Genomic DNA, 27,274 nt, shown 5'->3' on the forward strand with positions numbered 1-27,274 from the left:
GTTTCTGAACACTCTTGCTTAACCAATTGTGCTACCACAGAGTGAATCCCATGGGACTGCGCTGGGAGCATTGCATCCCGACCTCCTTTCAAATTAGGCATATTTGGCAGATGTTATATAAGTGAATCCCTCCGGGATTCTTTCTGGGGCTCTGCACATTTGGCGCTCCCTCTCCGCAGGTTTTCAAGAGGTCCTGGATTGATAGGTTGTGGATATTGTCGGTCCACTCCCACATTTCGACTAAGAAGCCCATTGATTGGTTGTCCTCTATCCAGGCTGTTCACACATCCTTCTTCCTGGACACCTGTTGTGTTGCTTTTTTATTAAAAAAACACTCCCAGGGTCGAAACGTCGACAACAGTATTAATCAGGATCTGTCCTCTCGGCCATCAAGCCTGACGAATGTACCATCAGTACACCAGACTGAGTCTTTGAGCTGACTGGATTGAAAGAACGTGTGATCTAAACTTACCATGTTTATGTCATGTGCTGATATTTGTTGGGGATTGTTGTTTTGTTCACACGGTCACCTTCTCATGAAGTCAGTACGTTTGCGATCATTGTATACCAGCCTTATATGAGACTTTTTCTCCCATACTCTGTGTATAACCTGGATTCATCAACACCAATATACTGAGTGATCACAGACCTAGGAGTGTGGTGTTAAAATCATTTATTGATGTTTATATGTTCCATTTGACTGGTGCCTTAATTTACATATGTCATAAAGAAAGCAGGGGTTGGGTCTGTATCAGTCAGCAAAGCAAGGCCCCACAAATGCCATTGCTGATGATCATTTGACAATACCACTGATTTTTGGTTTAATGACCGCACAATTTAATTACCATGGCCACTGTTTAATTCCCATTATATTTAAAAAGAAAACACCCCAAAAAAAGTAAACTAATCATTTATGTACAAAAGCATCATACAAGGAAGTCGGACACACATTCGAAAACAATCAATAGATTTATTTTTTTTAAATCCAAAACCACAACACATTTCACAATACATAACATGTAACAAAAAAAATTACAATGCCATTTAGCCTATGTGTAAACATATAACTGTGTTTATATACTGGTTCTGAACTGATCTAATCCATAAAAGCTGTAATAATTACAACTATATCATAGCTCCTACCTGGAGGGCTTATTGCAAAAGCGGAAAAAATTCAATTGTGACACATTACAGGGGTGTTTTCTTTACACCATGAACTTCATTATCCCTGTGTGCCCATAATGTATTTTAGACCATGCTCTTTGGGTCGTGCCCTTGTTGACGCGTTTCGAACCCTGGAAAGGCTTGGGGGTTTTCCTCAGGACTCGGAACACATGGATACTCTTTGGTCAGGATAAGAATCCATATACTGATATTCAGAAACAGTTCTTGCTGGAATTTTAAACTTTTTCTCATAAACCAGCGCCTTGTTTGCATTCAATCTTCAAAAATCGCTGGAATGCAGGGAATTTGGTCTTATTCTGCGTGGGATCTTAATTAGACAATGCTACACACATGCTGAGGGCGAAGCCTCATGGAGTTTCTTCAATTGTCTGTGTGCGTTCCCTTCAATCTTTTATTTGTAACTCCGATTCAGGAAAATAATTTCTCCAATTTACATATGTGGCATTGATCATCCATTGGTCTGTACGAAGGTGTTTGCGTTAAAGCACCTCAATATCTTGTAAAGAAAATCACGACTCCCAACAGAACAGAACTCACTGTAGATTTGTAATAATCAATTGTGAAGCCAGAAACTGCACTTGGCCCACACACCCAACAGTTGATGCTTTGGGAGGGACTATAAATATATATCAACATATGTCTTATCGGCAACAGAGGTTGGGCAGCAGACGCGCCAACTACTCCCTCCCAGTGCCCTGATCATTCGTAGCCGCTCACCACCCAGGACCTGCCTCACACTTACTCCAACAGAGGCAGACACCAGGAAACACAGGCACATACATATAGGCTCACTGGCAGTCGAGGGCAGCAGCACGGTGGGGGGGGGTGCAATCTCTGCTGTCGTTGACACCACTCCACTCTTTCCTCACTGTAGTGACAATGGTGCTGCCCAGGAAAACTTGGATTAGTCTATGCCAGTAGAAATCATTCAGGCCACATCCCAATCCATCTTTTTTCGCCCCCTATGCCGCCCCAGTTCAGACCCGGCCGCATGAAAATCAGCCCTGGGTCTGCCACAATGTGCACTGTCCAGGCTGAACTGCCAGGCCCTTCGCTGAACCTCAACAAAAGCAACCCCGGACCCATATCACAATTATTAGAGCTCATCAGCCAGGTAAGGGTTGGCTCCAGTGAAGTGTGCACGGGACCGACGTCTGGGCACCCCACCCCCTCTGAGGGTAACAAAAACAAGGTGATGGGTGGAATGCCTGAATTACTCACTGTGCGGATGTAACTAAACTAAACCTGACTGAAAAGCACCAAACTGGGGGAACATTAGGGGATGGGTGGGTGCAGAGTACTATAGCTGTACTACAGGAAGTAAGGCATTCCTTGCGCCCATCAATAAAAGCCATTCTTATTTAAACCCTCTATTACACTCCACTCAATTACTACTAACGCAAACATTAACTGAAGAGTTGTAAAAAGCTAGAAAATGACGAATAGCAGGTTGCTGCTAGGAGCCCAAAGCCATCGGCTTCCCAGAGACCTCAGTAAAACGAGAAAAAAAGAAACAGCCAAATCCATCGGCTTCAGCAAATCATATTTTACAACACTTGTATTTCCGTTCGACCACCGGAAGGGCCCTTCCCTGCCCTGGACTCCTGCCCCATCGCCACACCGTGCTGCCAAGAGCCTGCACACCACACACCATACATCAGTGTTACCACAGCCCACATATGAAACGGTCCCGACAGACTCCCCTCCGAGCTCACTTACAAACCGCTAATAGACGGCAACGAGCAGTTTATTCACCAGTTCCTTTTATGGACTCCCACGAAGCTAATTTTCCCTCCATGCCTGACCCTACTCGATCACGACTCAGCCCGCAGGCCGGCGCTGCGAGGGTCGCCGTGCGTCTAATAAGCGCCTAATTCACTCTAGGCGCGTAGGACGGGTCCACCCGCACCTCGCCCCAGGCTCGACACAGAACGCTTCCTGTGGCACGTACTTATCACCAACACGTGGCGTGGCATTTTATGCAAACAAATGAAAGCACGCGGCCTGGGGCGGGCAGATATCACGTTCTCCGAGCCGGGAGAAACAACAACCGCGCGCTTCTGCTTTACACAAGCGATGCCTGGATCGGTGAACTATTTCAAAGGAGCGATGCAGAGACAGGACTTCCCTGCTCAACACTCCCCAGCCGCGTCATATCTGTGCCACCAGTTTAAAACAGCTTCCTACGTCCATAGCGCCCCCACTCACTAACAGCGTAAGTAGGGGCGGGGGCAATCGACGCTCTTAATGTCGAAAAACATGGAGGACTTCTTTGACTTTGATCGGAGATGCTCACAAACACCACTGCTTAAAGGTTAGCGCTGTGGGGTGGGAGGGGAAAGAGCAATGGGGAGGGGAAGAGGAGGGGGGAGAATCCTGCCTGGGTGGACGGGTGCAGGTAAGGGGGGTCGGGTGCGTTTTTACTCGCCGTCATTTTGGGATATTGTTAAAAGTTGGGGGGACTTTAGTTGTCTGGTTCTTCCCTTGCTTTACGTCACCAAAGAGGAGGGAATAGGGAACAAGTTGGCACAATGCACAGACCAGAAGGGGAAATTTGATCTTTGCAGTGGATAAACATGAGAAGCACGTTCAGCCTGAAACAAAAAGACTAATAGATGTGAGAGCTACACTGTGCAGACGGCGACGAGGAACACAATTTAACCGAGAGCAATCACAAAATTGAATACAACACCCTACAAAAAGTGTATTGTGTAGATCTGATAAGATCTCAAGAGTCTCGCATGGCAGAGTTTGATCACTACACACCTCCCCTACCGCTGGCCTCAATTCTTTCAGCGCCTCGTGCTCCGAAAGAAGTACCGAATTGTTAGCACTTTATTGAGCAAGCTTCAGGAGGGTAGGCAGCCCGTTAGTACCACGTTATGGCATCCCGGGAAATAGATTCTCAGCTGGAGGGGCGCACAGAAGAGCAGAGGCCTACAAAGGGAACACCTCTATATTAAACGTGCCGCCGCCATCGAAAGCACACTTAAAGCACCTGTCACACCCTGGTTAGAAAAGCCGCCAGTCTCCCTCCGACGTCGGGTGTGTGCAGGTATACCCCAGGTGCCCACACCAGAGCCTCCACGTGTGACGGACGCGGCCATAGCGCAGTCCCAACAGCCCCACGAGGGCGGCCCGCGGCAGTGCTGGCCCGAGCCGCATCGCACAGCAGCAGCGTGGGAAGCAGGGCCCCGGGGATTTGAGGCAGCGGCTCAGAGCGGCCAGGTGGCAGCCGGCCAGCGCTGTGCCAATCGCAGCCTTGCACTGCTAGGGAGGCGCCCGGCTGGATCCTGTCCCCAGGGACTGTCTGCAGCCCCGCTGGGGTGAGAGGGAGGCCTGCATCTGAACAGCGAAGGATCGCGCACTGCCAAGGAGGCGATCGGCGGATTCAGCCCCCAGGGCCTGCCTTGTATAGAGAAGGATCGCCCAGTGCGAAGGCGGCACCCGGCTGGATTCTGCCCCCAGGGCCCGCCTGCAGCCCCACGGGGAGGGGGGTGCAACTGCACAACGAAGCCCAGTGCGCAGGCTTGTGCTGCCCGGCGGATTGAGAACCCGGGACCTGCCTGCAGCCCCACTGTGGGATGGGGGTCGCTTCCAACAACTCAGGGGCTGTGCCTGGCCTCACTGAAGCTCTGGGCACTCGCGTCGAAAGTGCTGCTCCTGCAAACACGTCAAACCAAAGGGTTTTGCATCATCGGAAGATGCTTTAACTAGGAAACCCGTGTGACCTCACGACGCCCCTACAAGAAGAGCTCCGGCGCACACACACGATGGATGCTACCATACGGCTACGACCCACACACTGCTGTGCCCCTGAAAGGCAGCGTGAGCGTGGGAGAACCCTACATCACGGACAGGCAAGGAAACCCACGTCACGACCCCGGGGATTCAGGGCAACTAGTAGCCAAAGAGCCACAAACCGCCCGACGCTGAAGATCGCTCTGGTGTCGACTGGCGAGCAGGCATGGGGGGCTGACAAAGTTTACCTAACTTTGATGACAGACCACGTCGGATTAATAGCAACGATTATGGTACGTGACTTAGCAAGAGCGTCGTGAAACCAACGAAAACGAACCACCTGGCCACAATAAAGCTGTAAAAGGTTTCCAGAATTGCGGCACAAAGCCCTAGGCTTCCCTGCACCTCCTGAAATGTAGTCGATGACAAATAGAACTTCATTTAACTCTTAATCGAAATGCATATCATTTGGGATTTGCTCAGCAGTGTTTTCTATAACTTTTAAACTGACCTGTGCAGGGTTGAACTTTAAATTTTGCATCAGTAAGAAACAAAAGGCAAGAAAGACTCGAGTTTACCCATTTGAGTTGACCCTACAAATCCCTTAAAATGAGCCTGGCTTCACCGTAATTAAGCGAGCCGTTGTCAATAGGACAATACCGCATTGCTAAAGATTTTCCACCCCGTTATGTAGAAACGATCCAGAAACATTTAGTTGGAAAACGGTTCTTTATAGAAGTTCCGGTGAAGGAGAACAACACGTCCTGACCATTGATAACGCCAATATTCCAGGCGTCATCAATGACATTAATCAAGAGGACATGAGTATATATATATATATATATATATATATATATATATATATATGAGGGGGCACCTTTTACAGGCACAGAGCGGTATTTCAGCATATTTGTGGGGCCCTGCTTGCAGTAAATTCATCACCCACGCATTGGACCTACCTGGAATCAATACTGCATTCTGGGTATTGTAGTCCGCTTGCACTGCAATTATGCGTAGCAGGTGGACCCAAGCATCCGCCAAGGGGCGGGTCTGGCAGTAACCAATGCGGCAAAGACAGGACACTTCAAAAACCTACAGTGAACCACAAACTTGCTCACTTGCTCTGACAGTTACTTGGCGCCGACGAAGGCTTGTGTGAAGCCGAAATGCATTCGCCCAAACTTGTGTATCCTGTCAATAAAGTGGCCTCCGACTGTTCCCCTGCTGGGTCCTCATTCTTGTTCTTGGAGAAGAAGGCAGTGTGCATACGCGGATGCCAGTGACGCGCTTTCAAGGACCCCCGCAACGCTAAGAGAATTTAGCCACGCTGGTATATTTTGCTTCGGTGAAACGAGAGACAATCCAGGTTTCTGGATAGGCTGAATCCCACCCCCCAGTAAGGAAGAAGCGAGCGGTGAAGGCGCCATCCGGCTCCTCTTTGGGTGAGGTGATTTTCACGAATGCCCCCGCTAATTTGACTCCTTGGCTACAGTGGTTGTTGCGGTTTGGGGGCCTGAGGGGGCACCTTTTACAGGCATAGAGCGGTATTTCAGCATCTTTGTGGGGTCCTGCTTGCAGTAAATTAATCACCCAAGCATTGGACCTACCTGGAATCGATACTGCATTCTGGGTATTGTAGTACGCTTGCACTGCAATTATGCGTAGCAGGTGGAACCAAGCATCCGCCAAGGGGCGGGTCTGGCAGTAACCAATGCAGCAAAGACAGGACACTTCAAAAACCTACAGTGAACCACGAACTTGCTCTGACAGTTACTTGGCGCTGACGAAGGCTTGTGTGAAGCCGAAATGCATTCGCCCTAACACGTGTGTGTGTGTGTCTCTTACGAAGAAAGACACTAGTGATGAATAAGTAAAGAAACAGCCTACAAAAGTACTAAATGAAACACAAAATACCCACCGCTACAATCATCAGAACTAGCTACTGAAAAGCTGGCGCCTGTACACTGCCAGTGTGTGAATTCATACATAGCAAATCAATACTTATTTGATTGTTTTTGTGTAGCGAGGACCAGGTATTTAACAATAAAGGTTCCAAAACAGTGTTATGATAAAATGGCAAGGTTAAAACACTGATTTCAGCATTATGCAATAGTATTTAACTTTACAGCCCATTGGCAATATCACTCACTTCCTAAAAGCGACGATGGCTGTATGAACTCAAGCCGGTGGGCGCTGGCAGAATTAATTCAGCTCCAGCAGTGAACAGCCTAACTAAAGAACATTTTGCCCTCATGCAGGTGGAGCGCTATCTGCATTGGTGAGGCACCAGACTGTGATATAAGGAATTCGCACAGCTTTAATAAATACATTATGATGCCCAGCAGAATGTAGACTTGTCCCAGAGACTAACTTATCCCCAGGATCGAAATTCCTAAGTTAGTGGCAAAGCCCTCGGGTTACACCCCTCCCACAGTAAAATGACACCCTCCAGCCCAAAGAATAGAACATGGACACTCGCCCATCACGCATGGTTACTTCTGGCCCTCTTGCCATTAACCCAAAGCACAACCTTCACATTATGCAATAGATACACCAGTGTCTTGAGAACGGACCAGAACAAAAACATGCACACCATTGCATGACAAGTTAAACTCTAGCCTGTGAGGAATTCTGGAAACCTCATGGAACCCACCCTAAAAGTCACAGGTCTATGAACCCAAATAAACAGCAGATACACAAGCTGAAGGCATAAGGGAAAGTAGATCACTATATGATTTCAAATATTCCAGATAGGCTAGGTGTTGCAATGAATGACATCCAATTGCTACGTGGGATCTACAGTTCAATCTCAATGCCTTTTGGTTGCAGGAAAGGGGCGCTAAAGTGGCACTACAAACTAAATACTGAATTAAATTAAGATCTTGCCGAGCATCCTTAGTCACTTCGGTGTCAAAGATGGTACCTTCTGTAATCACTGCTGCAATGCCACGGGGTGCACCCAGAAGACTTCGTACAGTTCAATGACATCTTGCTTTTAGAGAAACAACTAAATCCCCAAACAGTGCTTTTTTGCACTGTAGTACAAGCGTTCTGCCAGTTCCAGTAAGGCCCTATCTTGTCAGATCGAATCCTATCCCAACCATTTCATGTTCCTTTCTCCTTCTCTACAGTCCACCATCTTGCAATGCAACATCCTCAAAAACATTGTTAGATTCAATCTCCAACCTTTTCACAATATACTGAAACATATGCATCCTTTGTGAACTCAACATATGGTTTGACAAACTTAATATGCCACACCCCAAAAGCATCCTCACTGGCCTAATCACACACAATATACAACTGCGCGTTCCCAGTCCCACACACACTGCTGGACACACAAGGTATCATCTTCACCAACGCAGTCCTATTCACGTTTCAAAGAATTCATCCAGTCACATGGTCAGTCCACTATCAGTTAGGCTTCTAACACAAGATAGCAAATCCCACCCTAAATACAATTATCTTGCCATAAACTACAATATAGGCCTTGGAACAAGCTACATTTGGAGGAACTAGAAATCCTGCTTACCTCTAAAAGAGATCAAGTCACAAATTCTGTACAACACTATTAAGGGCTCTTGAAAGCTTTTGATCTTCTAATTTCTCTGAAAACATCGACAAAAAAGAAAAAATCTCTTAGATGAATGAATTAAATTTTTTTTATAAAAAAACAAATTGCTCAGCTTAAACACAACTGGTTCAAAACAGAAAACCATCAAGACAAGATATGCCTACACAGACAACAGAATATACAAGTCAAAAATCAAAAAACCAAAAACACTATAGTATCCAAACTGAATCCACAATGCAAAGTGTACTAATAAAATACTCACAGAATTTCGCAATCCAAAATGCACCTAAGCTACCTACCCTACTTCTTAAGAACTTTATCAGACAGGCAAACCATTAAACAACTAAAGCAAACATGTAGGATTCTTATTTAAAGAAAGAAAAAAGAAAAAACACCAGCGCAAACCCATTTCCTACAAAACCCTCCAGGGAAAGGCAAACACAGCCTCTACGCTCTTTCAAAATACTATCACCAACTGAATTTCTGGATCTCATCCAAGCAAGCCAGTTAGGCTGCCCCTCTGACCCATGTCCATATCAACTTTTCGGCCATTCAAGACAGAGCACCCAACAACTTAACAGTTTTCCCAGAAGACTTAAAAAAGGTATACATAAACCCACTATCATTTTTTTTTAAACAAGCATTTGCAATGCAATAGGTCTCACATTTAGTAAACTCGTAAATGCGAGACTTATTGCATTGCGTGACATGGGGGGCTTTTACAAAAAAAGCATTTGTCAAATTGACAATTTTGTTTGTAGTAGAAGCGCCCCATGCCGCGGTTTGACTTTAATGGCGGACGCACCCCTTTCCTGAATTGCGGCTAGTCTAAGGAAAGGGGCATGGCCACCATTAAAGTGAAAGTGCGGCATGGGGCAGTTTAAAAATAAAAAAGTTAATAAATAAAAAAAAGAAGAACATGCGGCCACGTTCAGCGCTGCATATAAACGAAAGGCACACCAGCCACTGTATTAGCGTGGCTTGCAGTGCTATGGAAAAAAAATAATACGTTGCGTGAGAGCATGTCCTGCCTGCAACAGCAGGCAGGAGAAAAACATTCAAGCAAATAGTGCTCGGAGGCTGTAATTAAAGCCTACCGTGTAACAACACATGTAACGGGGTGTCCTCATGGGCGGTTACAAAATGAGACAAGGCGGTACTAAGGAGGGTCTACTAAGTCTACTGACCAATAAAAAGCCACAGTTTACAGTGGACAATGACAAGCCAATGAAAAATATGGGTAGAGCTTCCAGTCCATACCAGAATACAGCATACCTCGCAGAGCAGCGCATGCACTGCCCCGGCCTAAAAATTCTAGCCTCGACAATCAAGACCACACCAATTACAGACCCATAGCAAATGGACCATTCCTGGACAAACTTATAGAAGGCGCAGTTTTCAACCCAGATGTCACAATTCATGGAGGACAATAAAATACTTTCCGACTTACAAACTGGACTCAGTTCAAGAATAGTCACAGAATCAGCCTTAGTCTCGATCTGGGATGACATAAAAAAAAAACAGTAGACCAGACCGCTGCCATTATCTTGGGCCTTTCGGCGGCTGCCTTTGACACAGTGGATCATGACACACTGAGCCAAAGACTTGGGGAGAGGATGAAGCCTTACAGCTAGAGCGGTCAACCTCGAAGCTGGGGAACCAGGTTCGAGTCTTGGCAACGATGCTCAACATCCTATGATTCTGGGCAAATCACGTAATCTCACCATGCCTACCAAAATGAACGTGTCCATCTGTAACGAAACTGGTACTCATGTAAAGTGCTCCGATACCCGATGTCTCGGGTATAGTTTGCGCTATATAAAACGCTAAAAGAAAAAAAGAAAGCACAACTCTGGCTGGGATCACATCATACCTACACAATAGATCAAATATTATACAAACTCCTCCATTCTCTTCTAAACCAAACAGCAATAAAGCAGGTGTCCCTTAAGGACCAACGAGCTCACCCATGCTTTTTAACATCTATATGAAACCAACACCATATCGGATCAATCGATTTGACTTCACCTGGATTGGCAACGCAGATGACACGCAGAATACTTCGGAAATTGAAAAAATCCTAAAGGACATAAGAACATCAAAAATCTTCGGGCCATTGATCAGTAGATGACATGGAGCTGCCTCAAATTGAATTCCACCAAAATGAAAAGGCTCACCTGTGGAAACTGGAAAACCTATAAGCCTCTCTGCGCCTGGCCTGACTATGACCATAGCTAAAGATATCTAAGGAGGTAAGAAACCTCAATTACCTTGAGCGCCAAGCTGTCAATAACTGAACAAGTCGGTGAGGTAGCCAAATCAAGCTTTTTCACAATGAACACACTGCAACACATCTTCACCCACCTAGGAATCCCACACAAGGTTCAAGCTACCTTCATTCCTGTCCAAACTCGATTACACTAACGGCCTGCATCGCAGCTCAACTTTGTCAACTATGAGAAGACCACAAAGAATTCATAACGCTGCAGCCCCACTCCAAGTAAAGCCTTAAGCACATATCTACCCTGTCTTGAAGGACGCACACTGGCACTAGTTGCCAGAAGATCCACCTTCATGCTGCTTTGTATCATACAACAAAGCAATAGATGGCAAATGACTACTCATCAGGAAGAAAATCTACCAATATTTACAAAGGAATCTACACTTGAGAATGGCTCCCCACCTCAACATTCCTAAATAGAAGAAAAAAACAAGGGTGGAATATCTTTCTCTGTACAAGCAGCCGAACTATGGAATTCACTACCCATACACATGAGCCACTGTCAATCATCTTAACTTCGGACAATTAGTCAAGAGATTGATATTCCCCACATGATAACTATACTTCTCATGGCATAAAGATAAAGTTTATTATACATGTGTCACTGTACATTGAATAGTGCTTCCCGTTATAAGCAGATACGTTTATATAAGGAAAAATGTATATTACACTACAAGATACCCGTGTATATAGACAATGTCATAATTGCTGCTTCTAAGTATATATGGGTGCACATAGGAGTTTATGCCTGCTACCAAAACTTTACGGTCAGGAAAACATTTGGATACTTTACCGCAAGATAAATGTGCACATCCAGAAACGTAAATATTGCTGCTTCTATGCCCATATGGGTATTTATATAGAGGGGTTTTCTCTAGCCAAAGATATCAGTTTTTGTTTAAAAAAATCCTCCTTTAAACCTTTGGCCTATGCCTCCTCTCTGGCCCATCCCAAAACCTTTGTTACTACTATGAACCCCCAAACATCCTTCTCAAACTTTCCCCTCTTTTTTTAGGCCAACCTACCCAGCTAACAAGCACACACATTGCCACTTACAAAAACAATGTACTACGTTCCCTTTCAAATCTATTCCCATCATTCTATTCCTATTCTAAACTCTACTAAACACACAATAAACCAAGAGCACAAACCTAACAACGAATGCACAAAAAATGAACTAATCTACTATTAACCTCGGGTTCTGGAGTTGCGTGTTACTTGCTGTAAAGTGCTTTAATGCTTCGGATGGGGTTGTAAGTGCTTTATATTTACCATTTACAATTAGTGCCAACAGGCAAGTGGCCAGAGAATTACAAGAATTGTACCAGTATCAACAGTGCCAAGGAGTGAAAAAATTGTGCTGAGAAAAAAGACCATAATTCGATCAAACACATGACAATAGACCACTTTAGAGCGGGTTGGAAAATCGTAGTAGCAGCAGAGAAAGTGTGTAGGCGGACCTTTCACATCACCTTTGAGGTATGGAATTTCCTAACCCAATTAGTTCATTTTTTTAGGTCGAGCATTCTAGACCTCTTGTATATACTTTAGTATATACTTATATATGTATGTACTTTGTGGGCTCTGGAGATCAGCCCTAGGACTAGCCTGCTTCCACGTAGGGACTTTTTTTTCTGTTCAACTGCCTCTATTTAACTGTCTTGATAGAAAACGATCAGCAGAGGCCAGTAAAATACCAGAATTGCTTTCTGCTGAGGGACCTTTTTTTTTTTACTTCCTGGCAACTGCCTCTATTTATCTTTCTTGATAGAAAACGACCAGCAGAGGTCAGTAAAAAAACAGAATCACTTAAGTATTCTCTAGATTCCAGTCCTTAGCAATTGTCCACCACGAGCACCAGTAGACAATATTTTTTTCAAATCTTGTATTTTCAGTGATATGACCACCGAAGGCCCCGATTTTATATTAATAGTGCTTTGGACTATACCATTTCCAGCTGAAAGGCAATGCTACTCTCCATGAGTTCCCATATCCGGTGTGTCACACAGTTTGGTGCTTACTTTCCTCCATGTTAAAGAACAGTAGATGTTTCAGCACCCAGGCTAATGTACTGCATAGCTAAATATATACAAGGTCCCAAAGGCGAGACAGATTGCATGGCAAATGCTGGTTTTTTTTTTACTCCGCTGGGCCTGCAGAGAAGCAGCAGAGTCTGCTCTACTATGCATTCAGATAGGGAAGACTAAGCAATCGCACCTCCAATACAAGACAATCTCAATCTCCCAGCCCCATGATATTACAATAGGAAGCAATCTTTTCTGACATGCTTCACTTTAACAAAATATTGCAATTTTCCTTTAATTTACAAATTAGTAAAGTGCAGCCTCCATACAGAAGGGAATAGGGTCCTATAGATAGCGGAACCCACACCATAAAAGGCACAAGAGGGAAGGTGGATGTACCAATACAAATGAGAAGAGAATTGCAATGGATGCAAATACAATAACCTATAAAACAGCAAGGAAATGCATAAGAGCAATCTAAGCCCAGATCGACTACACCAGCCAAATCAATTTGTCAAACATTAAAGTTTTGCATTAGCCTAACAGAGTACACACCTTAACAAAGAAAACATCGGCGGATGGCAAAATTCAGACCTCTACTAGTCAAGGATTTAGTGAGTGAAGGCTGCATCTGCAAAATCTTGTTTGGAAAATGGGGCTTATCAAAACAGGTCCGATACAACAGGAGAATACCTGGGTTATCTTCTCAAATCACCAACAACCTAGATCTTTTTGCCAGGAAAAGAGAGCAAGAAGGGAAAAGAGCCTTGATGGGGATGCAAGAAACATGAACATGGATCTCACAGATTCTGGATACCAAGTGCAACTTAAATACAATTTGGGCAATATAATCAACCTCTGAACATGCTGCAGGCTTAAGACCAATAATAGGTGACATTTCACCATCCAGCCTTGAAATCAGTGTCTTGACGTTAGCATAAAATTAGAGTCTGTAATTAAAGTCTTAATCTTCCACAGTTTTAATTTTTTTTAATAATACCCGCAAAGCTTGTGTAGTGTCCCCACAGTATTACAACATTTTTGACTAAACAGTCAGTGCTCTTCACTTGATCAAACATGTGCCAACATGGGACGACTCCTGGTGGCCCCCTGCCCTGGGCACCACCCCCAAGCCAACGGACCACGCACGAAACCTGGGATTCATCCTGGAGTCCTCCCTCTCGATGACCAGACAAGTCAACGCTGTATCGTCATCGTGCTTCAACACCCTGCGCATGCTCCGTAAGACCTTCCGATGGATCACCACCGAAACCAGGAAGACAGTCACCCAGGCACTCGTCACCAGCCGACTGGACTACGGGAACACCCTCTACGCGGGAACCACTGCCAAACTACAGAAAAGACTCCAGCGCATACAGAACGCCTCCGCACGACTCATCCTGGACATCCCTCGCCGCAGCCACATCTCTACCCACCTGAGAGACCTGCAGTGGCTCCCCGTCAACAAGAGGATCACGTTCAGACTCCTCACCCATGCACACAAGGCTCTCCACGACATGGGTCCGAAGTACCTCAACAGCCGCCTAACTTTCTACACACCCACCCGCCAGCTACGATCGGCCAGCCTCGCCCTCGCCGCCGTGCCACGCATTCGCAGAGCCACCGCTGGAGGAAGATCCTTCTCCTACCTGGCGGCCAAGACATGGAACTCCCTCCCCATCCACCTACGGCTGACCCAGGACCACCTCTCCTTCAGGAAACAACTCAAGACCTGGCTTTTCGAGCAGTAACAAACCCCTCCCCCCAGCGCCTTGAGACCCTACTGGGTGAGTAGCACGCTATACAAATTGTGTTGATTGATTGAACCTTCTTCACGCCAAAAAGCAGCAATTGACTTTACAATACTATCGTTGAGAGGCCTGCACAATGCAAACATTTCGGAAAAGGAGTCACAGGTAGGGGACAGTCAAGAGGCCTGTGGTAGATGACAGAAACACATGTCCGGCTTCTGGGCAACTTACTGCAAAGGGAGGCACAGAAATTACCTGAGAAATTTAGATTTGCATTTGAGAAACAGTTTGAATGCTCCATTTATTACAAGACAGCATTCAAACATCTGGATACTGTCACACACTGCACATACATAAAATGTAATAAGTTTGGAAGATATTCTATACGTGGGAATCATCTAACCTACATTTTTGAAGTCCAGTTTGGCCACCCTGCTGGTACTTAGAACACCAGCTAATTGACTTAGGAGCCCGAGTGCTAGCCACTGGATCCCCCAGATATAGTCTTTAGAAGGCGAACTCCCCTGCTCCATCACAAGGAGAAGCTAAAGTCCACTGAGCCCCTTAAACTCCCACGCCAGAGCAACCCTCAGAAGGATCCTCGTGGCACACTACGGGAGATGGGACTGACTAACCGGGCCGGATCTTGGTCCCCTTACACAACTCCAACTCCCCACAACCACAAAGGCCGTGCCAAAAAGGACTGAATAGCCAAGGACAATTGCTGTAGCGCAAATCCCTGGCCATGTCCTACAGACTGTAGTACTTCTGCTCCTTCGTGCTCGACGGTTTAAAGCCAAACCTATCCTGAATTCGCTTGCCTTCGTGTCCCAGCGGTCAAGGGGTCTACTAGCTTTGTGGCCAAACCTGAATCGGTCACTGCCACAGACTGGGTTGATAAACTGACTGACTGGGGCTGCCCCATGTGCATCCCCCCCTGTGATCCATAGAAATGTATTAAAAAGTCAAAGATTCCACAAACATTTCATTACCTCGAGCAGATACACCATCTTTATTAATCTAAGCACCAAAACAGCAAATGCCTTTGACGCGCCCCACCCGGGCAAGGTGATGGCCCCACCTGTTGCAGAGGACCGCTATTGCGGCGTTGCCACTCTAGTCAGTGTGACTCACTGTATCCAGCACACACCCCTAGCTCCACACACTACATACACAAAATCTCCCTTTGCTTTTCATCTGCCTTGTGGCACTAAAAGTGAGCTTTCAGCAGGCAGGCTAGGCTCTCAGCAGGAGCAGCAAGGATATTATGAGCACAACGTCTGCAGTCTTCACCCCGAAATGAACAAGTCTGAGGGGCACTACAAAGCTTATATTACTGTTCCAAGTGCTCTCAATACTCTTCCTTTCCCAGAGGCTAAGCTCAACAACTCTGCTCAGAGGCGAATTACACAAAAACAGGAGTTACTTTTCTCACCAGCTACTTCCAGCAGAAAAGCATCTCAAGTTTGGAAGTTTACAGGCATGAACCCAAGAGAAAACTGCTCCCAGCCCTCGGGAGTCATATAATCCGCGTTATTACGGGCAGTGCAGAGGGAATTAGCATTCCTCGAACTGAAGCACACTTCCACCGCCGGCTTTTGTATTACAGCCGAGTTAGACCAGCAATGGAATGCAAGCAGGCTTTAGCAGGTTCCCACTTGTTTCTTTACAGTGAGCGGGCAACACAAATCACAGAAGACAAAAAAGGTAGGAGGAAGGGAAAAAAAATAAGACTTGAGCCACATTGCAAGTACTTCATATTAAACAAGCCCATGCGGGCCATGCCTCAGTTTTCCAGGCCACGTCACACTCGGAAAGTTCTTTTCCACACTCCACTGAATTACAGGGCAGGGAGCACCCAGTCCAACCTCCCTTTGAACAAAGAGGATGAGGAGACTCATGCGTGCAAATCCACTTTCTGTCACTGGCCTAGGTTAAATGTGCTCAAATAAATCCAACATCCATATTTTCAGGTGCCTACCAGAACCCACCGTCCCTAGAGGCAAGAGTGGCTACATTTCGTGCAATCAAGCATCCTACCTAACCAAGGAAGCAGAGTGTGGATCAGCATTAGGGTGGGAGTGAACTACCGCTGACCTGGCCTGTACCAAGGAATGCGCCCCTAAACCACAGTATGTGGCTCCAATGGGAAGACCTGGGTCACACACAAGCCCTACATCTGAAAACCACGCAGCTGCCAATTACAGCTCTTTGGGTAAACTCTTCACCTGAACATTCTGCTGCTCTTCTTGGGTATGACCAAACATATGTGACTGGGGACCCTCGTGTCTGAATTTTTTCCCCCATAGCTTGGATTTGGAAATGTTTACACCGTCGGCGCCATGAGATCTCGGATGACCGTAGGTGGCGTGATGTGTAACCAACTCGTGGTTCCTGGGTTGCACTGTGCCCAGCATCCGCGTGTTACCATAGATTCTTAGAACATATATTTTGAGTGCAGCAGTATCTAGTGCACTTGATAGAATTGGCCCCTTCGGGAACAATATGGTCAGTTATTCGGATTAGCCTTTTTACATTAACTTGTACGTCAAAGACAAAATATAAATTTTTACTTCAGGGTTTAAAGTATTTACGGGTGATAAAAACTACGAAAAGATTAATACAAAGCTAAAAAACAAACAAAAACAAAAAATAAAAGCCAACTAACCCTACCTACCAGTACCACTCTTACTTGCCGACCAACTATGCTGTCTCTGCCTGCGACAAGCCTTATTCATTTACGCTTATTGCTGGGAGGGCATCCCATGCATTCCCAGTGGTTCATCGACTTCTACCGCAGTCTACAGGTAGTCTATGGATGAAAAGCCACTACCTCATCCACTCAAGTTTCCCTTTATGAGTTTACATCGTTCTATCACTTTTACAGCAGGCCTGTTTAGATGTATTTTTCCTCCACCATGCGGGACTGGTGGAACATCCTTGGACGGCTCAAATGTGTCTACTCTTTTGACATGAGGGAAAGCATCAACGCCCCCAGGAGAGTCCAAATGAATAACTCCTACAGTGCCAACCATCTCGCTTTTCTGCTTATTGGATCTCTTGGTACGAACCCCTAAGACCAGGAAACTGTGTATGCTTTTCGGTCAAGAGACAACTAGTGTGCCCTTCAATAATGCACAATCGCATGCTCTGCTACCAATTGTCTTCAGTGCCACTCATCGGACCACCTGGGTACCCTCGCTGTTACCACTCCCTTTATTCTGTATCAGCAATATAACCCGGTTTTTAGAAAAAGAAAAAACGTGAGCCAATGCACACGTAGTCACATCGCCAGGATTTGCACATGCAAATATACAACTGCAGCAGACACTCCAGGTAACGTGCACATGGCCTGAGACAGCCCAACACTGAACACGCTACAGAGAACGCTGAAGCATCACGTCACACTATGAAGCAAATTCTGCTAAGGGACTTTAGATTATGTGACAAATACCCACTGTGTTCATGACAGTGGTACAATAACTAACTTTTGTAACCAATTCAAAATGACTTGGTTTCAACTCCAGACTTAAATTAAACTGACTCATTCAATGTTACACTATAAAGGCTAATTAAACCGTCTGATTGGCTCGATTATTCCATCAATTTGCAACAATTTTCAAATCTCAATCTGGGCGGAAGGCAGAGAAATGCAGATCTAATAAGGAGGCCCTTGTCTTTAGTGATCCGTGCGCTGCAAACGTCTCAGCGGCATTCCTTCTCCCCGAAGTGTACTCCCACCTGCTTGTTAGTCAGTCCTACACCGTAACACTGATCGCAGGCAGCTGTACCTGTGCTGCAGCCCCATTAAACACCGAGATAATCACCCTCGGCGGAGCCGGGCTTCTCGCCACTAGGAGTGAAGCGCTCAAGCATCTGCTGAGCATCACTGCGAAACGAGGAGAGGGAGGCCAAGGCGAGACACGAGCTGTCCGGGTTACCTTCTTCTGAATTACTTCAATAGCGCTCCTTGCACAACAACTCTTGTGATTGCAGGATAAGGACCTCTCTCCACCGCCACATGCGAGCACAAGAGGACAACGAGGCGCTACGAAAAAAGAAGCCACAATGACCCCAACAGGAGTCAAGACTACTGAAGGCTACTGCACTCCGCTCTATCCCGAAAGACAAAAAACTGGAACTCCGGTATAGTGATGGTAAATAGCAGTTTATTTCCCAAGCGGAAGATGTTCCACCCCTTGGGAATAAACTGCTATTTACCATAACTATACTGGAGTGCCCTGGCTTTCTACATCGAGAGGGAGCGGTGTTTATGGACATTTACAGCAGCGCGACGTAACGCCTATTGCGTCCAGGGAGCCCGCAGGCAATACGCAAAACCACTGAAGGATATATAGCCAATTTTTAATATAGGAACATCACATGAATCTCGCTTTAAAAAGCATCAACCCGGACAAATACTAAAACATCTCTTTTAAAAAAAAATAAAAAAAATATTGAAAAGGTTTTTTCACATACAGCATAGCAAAGTATAACACTAACCAACAATGAAAAAAGGAAACACTGAACCCACGAAAAATATAGCTTCTTACTGCAGAATCTTCTACAGAAAACAACTTAAAGGCCGATCACAGGATGTATATTAATGCATATATTCAATCCTCCAACATACCCTCCTTCCATCTCTGGATAGGTTCCCAGATTTTCTTCCCCAGCCCCCTCACCCTCCTGCCCTTCCTAGCGTACATGCCTTTTTCTAGGTTATAGACAGCCAGGAGGTTTGCAAGCCATTGTTGCATTGCTGGTGGTGTTTTATCCAGCCAGGTCCTAGCTATCGAGAGAAACTGCCATGGCCACGAATAAGAACGCCCCATAATTACCATCCAGCTCTGTGCTTACCCCGAGTAGTATCAAGGGAGGGTTGAGAGTGGTACTGACCCCGATTGAGTGGAAAAGGAAAAGGTCAATATCTTTAATAAGTGTATGCAGTTGTGGACAGGTGGCGAATATGTGGATGATGTCTGCCTCCGGTGCATTGCAGCGCGAACAGGTAGTCTCTGAAGTACCTCCCCACTGTGCTATTCTTGGCGGGGTAAAATAAAGAGAATATAGCGTTTTATAGTGCTGGGCTTGTAATGAGGCTGAGCATAGTACTGAGCTACCTAGATCTAAAGATTCTTGAAAGCAGTCTACCTCGATATCCAGTTTACTAGCCCATTTGGTTCCATATTTCTCCAGTTCATCTGGTTTTGCAGCTGCCAAGACTGTGTAGAAACTGCGGATAGTGCAATCCCCGCCACTTTCTATGTTGTCCAAGATACCATTATTGGTAAATCCTGCATCCCCTCCATGTTTATTACTCAGAAAACTCCGAACCTGTAGGTACTTGAAAAAACTCTGCCTGTTGATGAAGAATTTAGCATCCAGATTCGCAAACTGGAGAACCCCATCTGGACCCAACACGTCCCCTATCTTCACAATCCCTTTTTCTGTCCAATCTGCCATAACTGAGTCCGAGAAGATCGTCGGCGGTAGGGATCTGTTTTTAGACAAACGCGTATATCTGTTGAACCTCCCCAGGCCAAATTTCTTCAAAAAAGCAGCCCAGATTCTATGGGCAGCCCGAACTGTCTTAAACCTCGTTCTTTTAAAATAGGAGGAGTCAGTGCAATTAAGGAAGCAATTCTCCGTCCCTGCGCCCAGTATAGTTGCATAAACTTCTGTAGAGGTAAGCGTCATTTTAGGATCCAACCCCCCCCCCCTCCAATCAGGCCTTGCATATACTGCAGAGCCGCTGCCCAGTAGTACATCCTTAAGTCTGGGGCCCCCCAGCCTCCTCTAGCCACAAATACTAAAACATCTCTCTCTCTCTTAAGGCTCAACATTTACATCAGCCCCCACCAGTTTGCATAAATTTCTGGTGTGCAAACCTACCGGTGGGGTTGTCAATTCTGGAAAACGTGATCCCCTATTTATGCGCCCCCTCTCTGTTTGTTGCACAGTAGACATTAGAGCAAAGACCCGGGACTATCAAATGGAATACCAGCTCCACCAGAACTGTTAAGTTATTTTTGCTGGCCACCACACGCTCAGTCAACGAAAAGAGGGAGAGCACGAGACTTCCCATTTAAATACCCGACTACTTTGGGACAGAAATTCCGTCATCTGCCAGGGTTCAGGGGAGGAGAGGAGAAGTCATGTTGGCCATAGCTAGTTTTCTTAGCCAGGTGTGCAATGAAATATACTCAGCCAGAAGTGGGGAAACACTAAAGGACTGTCCCTCTTTATGTTCCCCTGCTGGTGACATGACCTTCCATGTGCGAGACTGTTTTAGATGACCTCTGAACCCCGAGTGCAAAGGTCCTTACTGCACCAAACCTGGTTCTGGAGTCATGAGCACTCACTCAACGCCTGTCAAAGATCCCCAAATACCACACATCAACTCACTGAGCAATCGCAGTCTTCCAGGTATTGACACAGAGCAATGTCCACAATTATTGGCCACGGTCAGAGGCTTAGCCCAAACAAAGCTATTACCCAAGGACTCGTGGTGGAGAAGACTGCCGGTGTAGATGCAAAGGAGAAAAGAAATATATATTACACATATGGCCTAGCTATCACCTGCTAGGCTCTCCCAAAATATTATAAGGATCCTATAGCCACATGCATGAGTTCCAAGGTTGGGTTACAAAAAGCTTACAGGCTTAAGTGTGATTAGATTACTATTGTTGTAGACATACTATGCTAACTCAGTATATCTGGGCCTACATAATACAATCTTACATAGACTCAAAGTAATTCAAAACGAGGCAGCTAGTCTTATCTTTCAACTCCCCAGAATTACATATGCAACCCCATTACTCAAAAATACCCACTGGTTGGCAGTGAAGCAACGTACATAGTTAAAAACTTGCTGCACTGTTTTTCAAAGTTTGGGAGTGTCAGCAACTCAATTTGTTTCTGTAAAAAGGGAAAAGTACATGACGAACACAAAATCTAAGGTCCACACATACCATCAAACTCTTTTTAAAATAACACAAAACCAGAAAGGGTGGCAGCATCTTTGGAAGATTAGCCCCTGCAATCTGAATTCTCTGATGGCAAAAATCCACAACTGAAATCAACCACAAGTCCTTCCAAAAAATAAAAAAAACGGCTATTTAGCCAAGCCCATGTTTTCCCTTAAAACTCTCCTGGACGCTAATAGGCTTGAATTGTTTATGTCTCAGTAAAAAGTGTCAAGAACCTATTGGGGAAATTGACATAACACATCATAGCTATCTCTTAGTTTAAACACATATCCCACTCGGACTGCTGAACTATCAGCAAGGTCTGGAAGACATCCGACATTCAGAAGCAGAAAAAGAAGGATGACCAAATATATAGTGAGAGTGTGTTGTGTGTCAGATAAAGGGGTGTCTGCAGAACTGTATTAATCCTCCAATGTGTAAGTACTGCAATAAGGTATAACCCGGAAACACACATTTGGCAATGTGGCAAGAGCCAGCTTTACGTACTGCGTGCAGAAATCTTGGGATACGTCCCAAAGGTTGGGGTAGTACTGCAACAAAAGCTTTTCCAGGGGTAAAACTCCTGATCCCAAACTCAAAAGTATCCCATCATAAATGGCTATTTTCAGCAAGTTTAGCAGCAGGTGCTGGGTCCAAGCTGTTGAATGGTTGTGGGTGGCACCCATTCCGTGTCACCAACCCAAGCAGTCACTGATCATCTTAATCACAACACCCACTGCAACTATAGAAAGGCACTACATTCATCATACCCACTTGGCTTGAACGGGTAGATGCTGTTGGTGCAAATAAAGATACACATTACTTCAGGCCTCTTCATTTACCCAAACACCCTAACATGGCAGCCACAGGGGAATTATGGTTCCCTCCAGGCCTCATCATTTACCAAAAATAATTTGTTAATCTTCCCGGCTGTCTGATTGGTCTTATGTAGTACATACAATTGTATACACTTCATCCGAACGTTCCTGGACACCATAAATGGATTTGTAAGGGCACGTTCCAATTCAACATTGTTGATCTTTGTTGAAGTCTGCTTCCCATTTAGCACATAACACCTCAATGAGGGCCTCCTAAGTGTATATAATCAATGCTTTGGCAAACCATCTGATATGCCAATCATTGCCCTTGAAATGGAAACTACACATACATTTAAAGGAAACAATACAAGTTTGACAACAAACAAAATAAATTCTAATATGTTATCTTAAACGAACGATGAGAAAAAAAACATGGGCTTTCAGTTACATTCTAAACTGTAAACAATGGTAAATAGTTGGCAGATAGTGGCAATGTGTCCCAAAGCGAAATAGCTGTCCCAGATAAGCAGGGTAACCAGGGTTATTTGTAAATGGAATGCTGGAACTCTCAATCTCGGACAGAAATGTGCGATAATCACCAAAAACTGATTGAGTCAAATGTAACTCTTCCCATCTTCATGGGAAAAAGCAGAAATTGTGCAAACTGACAAACGTCTAGTTAGTGTACGCTTTAATAGTACGCTGGGGAGGACAACCTTTGGCGCAATTCTAAACACAGCTACAACCTACAGCCACAGCTGCAGAGGACATATGCAAAACTGGAAAGTAAACAGAACACATTTTGTCTCACTGGTGGGAGCTTAAGGTGATATGTCATATACAATCTCTAGGAGCACAAACTTGCCCCCAATGTATGCTTATCCACCTGCAAGGACACCTAAAGATCATGTGATGGACAGCCTCCAGAGCAAGGACCGTGATCAGACAGATGAAGTTCGACAAACGAACATGAGGTGGAGGAACAAATATCACCAATTAATTACGACAGAGTACATTTAGTTACTCCAAAGTATGGGTCCTAATCCCCATCCAATATAGATTATTACAAAAAAAATCACATTCAATTCATTCCTGGTCTCAACCGTAATTTATTTCTTATTTCGGAAACTGGTTGGGACTATTACTCTTTTCACACATATTCAACACACAATTTCTATATACAAAATACAATATACAAAATACACAAATTGATAATCCAACTCGTTTCCTAAACCCCAATTCTTTACAAAACCAGTGGCCGTATATCACAAATCTGTTGTGGTCCACTGTGAGGTAACCTTAACCCCTTCAACGCTCATGACGAGCTCAGCGCGTCATGAGTTACGCCTCTTGTACGCTCATGACGAGCTGAGCTCGTCATGTAACACGATTTTCCGCAAAAGTCAGCGCACAGCGGGAAAACCGCTAGCGCGCATGCGGTTAATGTACAGATGAAGAAACTGTTCCACCTAAACACATTTTTTTTAGTTCTGTACACAACAATTAGTCTATGCCACAGGGTTCCTCCTTTAGAGTGGTCTACGCGTTTTGACCCCTTGATTTGGGTCTCATCAGGACGCGGATAAGGATAGCGTCTAGCTGCAGACTGTAAAAACTTGCATAACTGCCACTCCTGTCAACGACTCATGTCAGCATGGGACTCACTAGGGACCAACTCATTTCTTACGGCTCCTGTTTAGAGGTGTGGATCCAAGACGGGTCTTGCTTTGCCTTCTATCAGGCTGACACTTGCTGTCTCTGCTGGAATTGCAAATCTACGCTGCTCTGCATCAATCAAGAGCCCCACCTTGTCAGATGGATGAGCGCATCCTCAGTTGTTGGGTTCCAAGACCAGGAAACAACTCATCCAATATACAGACCATACTGTCCAAACACTGCATGGTGACTATTGCGGTATTGAAATCCTCTCAAAATGCATAGTGATGCACTACTAATAAATCATGCTACGTCATGCAGAAAGATAACTTTACTTGTACTACTTTAGGAGGAAGTGAATATTTGGTCATGGATGCGTTTAGCAACTGTGACGAGTAGGGCAGCAGATCAGGAAATTTGATTTATGATAGAGGATGTGAGAATGTCAATGGAGAAAAGAGTGTAGGCTTCGAAAGCAGTAGCTTTACCAACCTCTTCCAGAGAAAGGTTGCTGTAGGAGGACCAGAAGGAAGTGATTACAAAATGCGATCTAAGAAAGAACTCTGTGGATCGTCATTAAACTAGAAATGCAAACACTAGAAAGTGTTCATGTTACATTCTGATTTCGCTGAAGATGTAATTTAGTCACCCACCGCAAGATCAAGCTTCTAAAACCCAGAGCTTCAAACCTTTATTTGCCTTAATTAAAATGTAAAAACACCCTAGTAGCTCAAACATTTTCTTTCAGCTAAAGGCGCTCCAAATAAATATAAAAGTTTGCAATATATGGACATTTTCACCGCGAACTGAAACTGCACATTTAGTTCCGGAAGGTATGATTACCACCAGCGCCTGGTTTAATTTAACTGCACTTTTGTATGCATTAACTCCACTGTGACCAACTGAAAGCTTGCAAAGTCATTAACAGACAACTAGTTTGACTTGTGTGTTGTGCACGTGAACCCACTGCTCATATGTTGAGACCAACATGTCCCCAAATACCTATTTTTATATTCACACTGCAAAGTGAACGTTTATCCAATGGAAAAACGTGATAATTTTGTCAATAAAAGATAAGGAAAGACCCGTCAACGGCCGACCTGCTTCCAATAAACAGTGCTCCAAATCGGAAGCTTCCGGCTGTATTGTAGCGCCCTGTAAGATTGTATATGCAGTGCAGGAACACCCAGGAAGGCCACAGATTGAGAGGTCATTTGAAAGTTCGGCAGCACGCACAGCAGAGACAAATGCCTAGACCAGTTAGGACAGCATTCAGGTTGTTTACATAATCAAACAGTCCAAGTGGCAGAACACAGGCCAGAGCGTTGCTCCACAGCATGAGCAAGTAACAATTCACCTCAGTGGTAACCACTCCCAAGTGTTTATATACAGGAGACGAACACACTATTAGGTCATCAAATAGCAGAACCGGTAGCCACGGATACTTCAAACAGAACTACAATTGCTTTTTTTTTTTTTTAAAGACCATGAAATGCCTGTACCGTATTAGCTCATATTCCACTTTAAATGGCACACAAACAGCCAGCAGCTGATCTTCCCCAAAAGCAGGCGCAGACATTGCAAGCTCCAGAGATGTATCCAAAAGTACAGAACGCAAACGTGCGCAACTTATGAAAATAAACACAGAAAGCAGTCCGAGGTCGCAAACAACTGCTCACATGAATGGTACCAGGCGCATACCCAAAGCCACTGAAGAGACGTCACAATATAACCATCCACTTCCATAGAGGCAAAATACCTTAGTGCGGAAGCAGGACCGCTGTGCAAACTTATTGAAAGCAAGTCCAGTAAACAATGCAAAAGGCAACCCTGCGAGTTAGCAGAAGGACCTCACCGATCCCACAGACGAAAACACCCTCACCCCACAATAAACATCACAGAACAGGCACGTGACGTGCCCCTTGCCCACAGGATACAATGCCCAATGCATAGACTATATTCGTCAGCACCAATGAGCGACCCACAATCGTCTCTACCGCTAAGTCTATTTAAGAACTGACCGTTTCTTACCTGCTATGTTTCCCTTCAACGTCTTTGGTAGCTGCAACTTCCAATTCTCTGCAAGACAAAACGCACCATAAACTGGGTCAGCAGCAGTTAAAAAAAATATGAAAAAAAATCCAAGGTGGCGAAAAAAAGCCCGATGCAACCAAAACTGGAATCATGCCTAATTGACAGGCAAAGTGCACAGGAGGGAAGGGCAATGTCAAGCACAGTGCAAGGTTATGCACGTCTTAGAGGGATCATGCACGTCTTAGAGGGATGGATTATTATGGGGAAAGAGAGACGCCGAGGATGAGGGCTCTGTACATTCAAGAAGTACTGCAACCATGTTTGGGGTGCAGGACACGCAGTACTCTATGGGTGAGGCAATACTGCAGGTTTATGAAAAGGGGTGGTGCATATTAACCGGGCTGTACATGCGAACGGCGCCGAGTGCATTGCTGTAACTGGGGTGATAAATATTTGAGGCAATGGGGCATGCACACTGAAAATGACATGCCAAATAGAAGTGGCATAACGCAGAGAGCTGCGCCTCCGCGGCGCAAACTCAGAACTGGGCATCCTGTCGCACACCGAGCCCGTCCTGCAGCAAATAATCCGACATGGCATTCCTGTCCTGCACTCAACCCTCTCTACAATGCAAATCGTGCCCCGGCCGTGCAGCCTACCTGCCCTCCAACCGCCCAGTCTTGGGGTCTAGGCTGAGCATCCCCTCTCTGCACATCCACCGCCTGTGCACCCTCCCTCACCTCATTAATGTAAGGCGCCGAGCGGCGGCGCTGCATGGGCGGCTCCTCGGGGCCCGGCTGCGGCTCCTTCACTCCGCTCTCCGCAGCGCCGCGGACATAGAGGCGCTCGGCGGGGCCGCCATTTTCTCCCTACTCAAGCCGTTCAGGAAGAGGATGCCGCGCGCCGCTACCAACTTCCGGTCCGCAGACACCGTGCACGCGCGTGCGACACCCTGTAGCGAGACTGTAGGGGGCGCTCACAGGACTGCGGCCACTACTGGAGGTAAACGGTGAATATTGTGGGGGAAATTATCCGCTTACTGACGTAGAGGCTGTTTAAAACAACCATAACGTAACAATAACCGTGCTTAAATGAAAATAAACGATATTTAATAGTGAAACCGACCACAGGTAAGTAAAACAATCAAATATTTCGATGTGTTATGTGCCAAAACGTATCTAAAAATATTTCGGCTAACCACAAGTAACCGTAAAAATTGTCGTTCGAAGGAGTTAAATA

General features: G+C 45.4%; 1 protein-coding gene across 10 annotated transcripts in view; it reads right to left on the bottom strand.

The window, feature by feature from the left end:
• Positions 1-26,930, bottom strand: part of TNRC6A (trinucleotide repeat containing adaptor 6A) — a 281,908-nt gene extending 254,978 nt beyond the window's left edge. For 5 of the 10 annotated variants that reach the window (XM_078664807.1, XM_078664814.1, XM_078664813.1 and 2 more), the window contains exons 1-2: positions 26,776-26,921; positions 26,033-26,080 (exon numbers count right to left, since the gene is read on the bottom strand). In XM_078664807.1, coding sequence (XP_078520933.1) covers positions 26,033-26,080; positions 26,776-26,780 — 53 coding nt within the window. In that variant the 5' untranslated portion in view covers positions 26,781-26,921. Of the gene's footprint in view, positions 1-26,032; positions 26,081-26,775 lie in introns of those variants that run through there. The other 5 variants (XM_078664811.1, XM_078664808.1, XM_078664812.1 and 2 more) reach the window with 4 other exon arrangements.
• Between the last annotated feature and the right edge of the window lie 344 nt (positions 26,931-27,274).

This window comes from Lissotriton helveticus, chromosome 10 (assembly GCF_964261635.1).
Source record: "Lissotriton helveticus chromosome 10, aLisHel1.1, whole genome shotgun sequence".
NCBI classification, from domain to species: domain Eukaryota; kingdom Metazoa; phylum Chordata; class Amphibia; order Caudata; family Salamandridae; genus Lissotriton; species Lissotriton helveticus.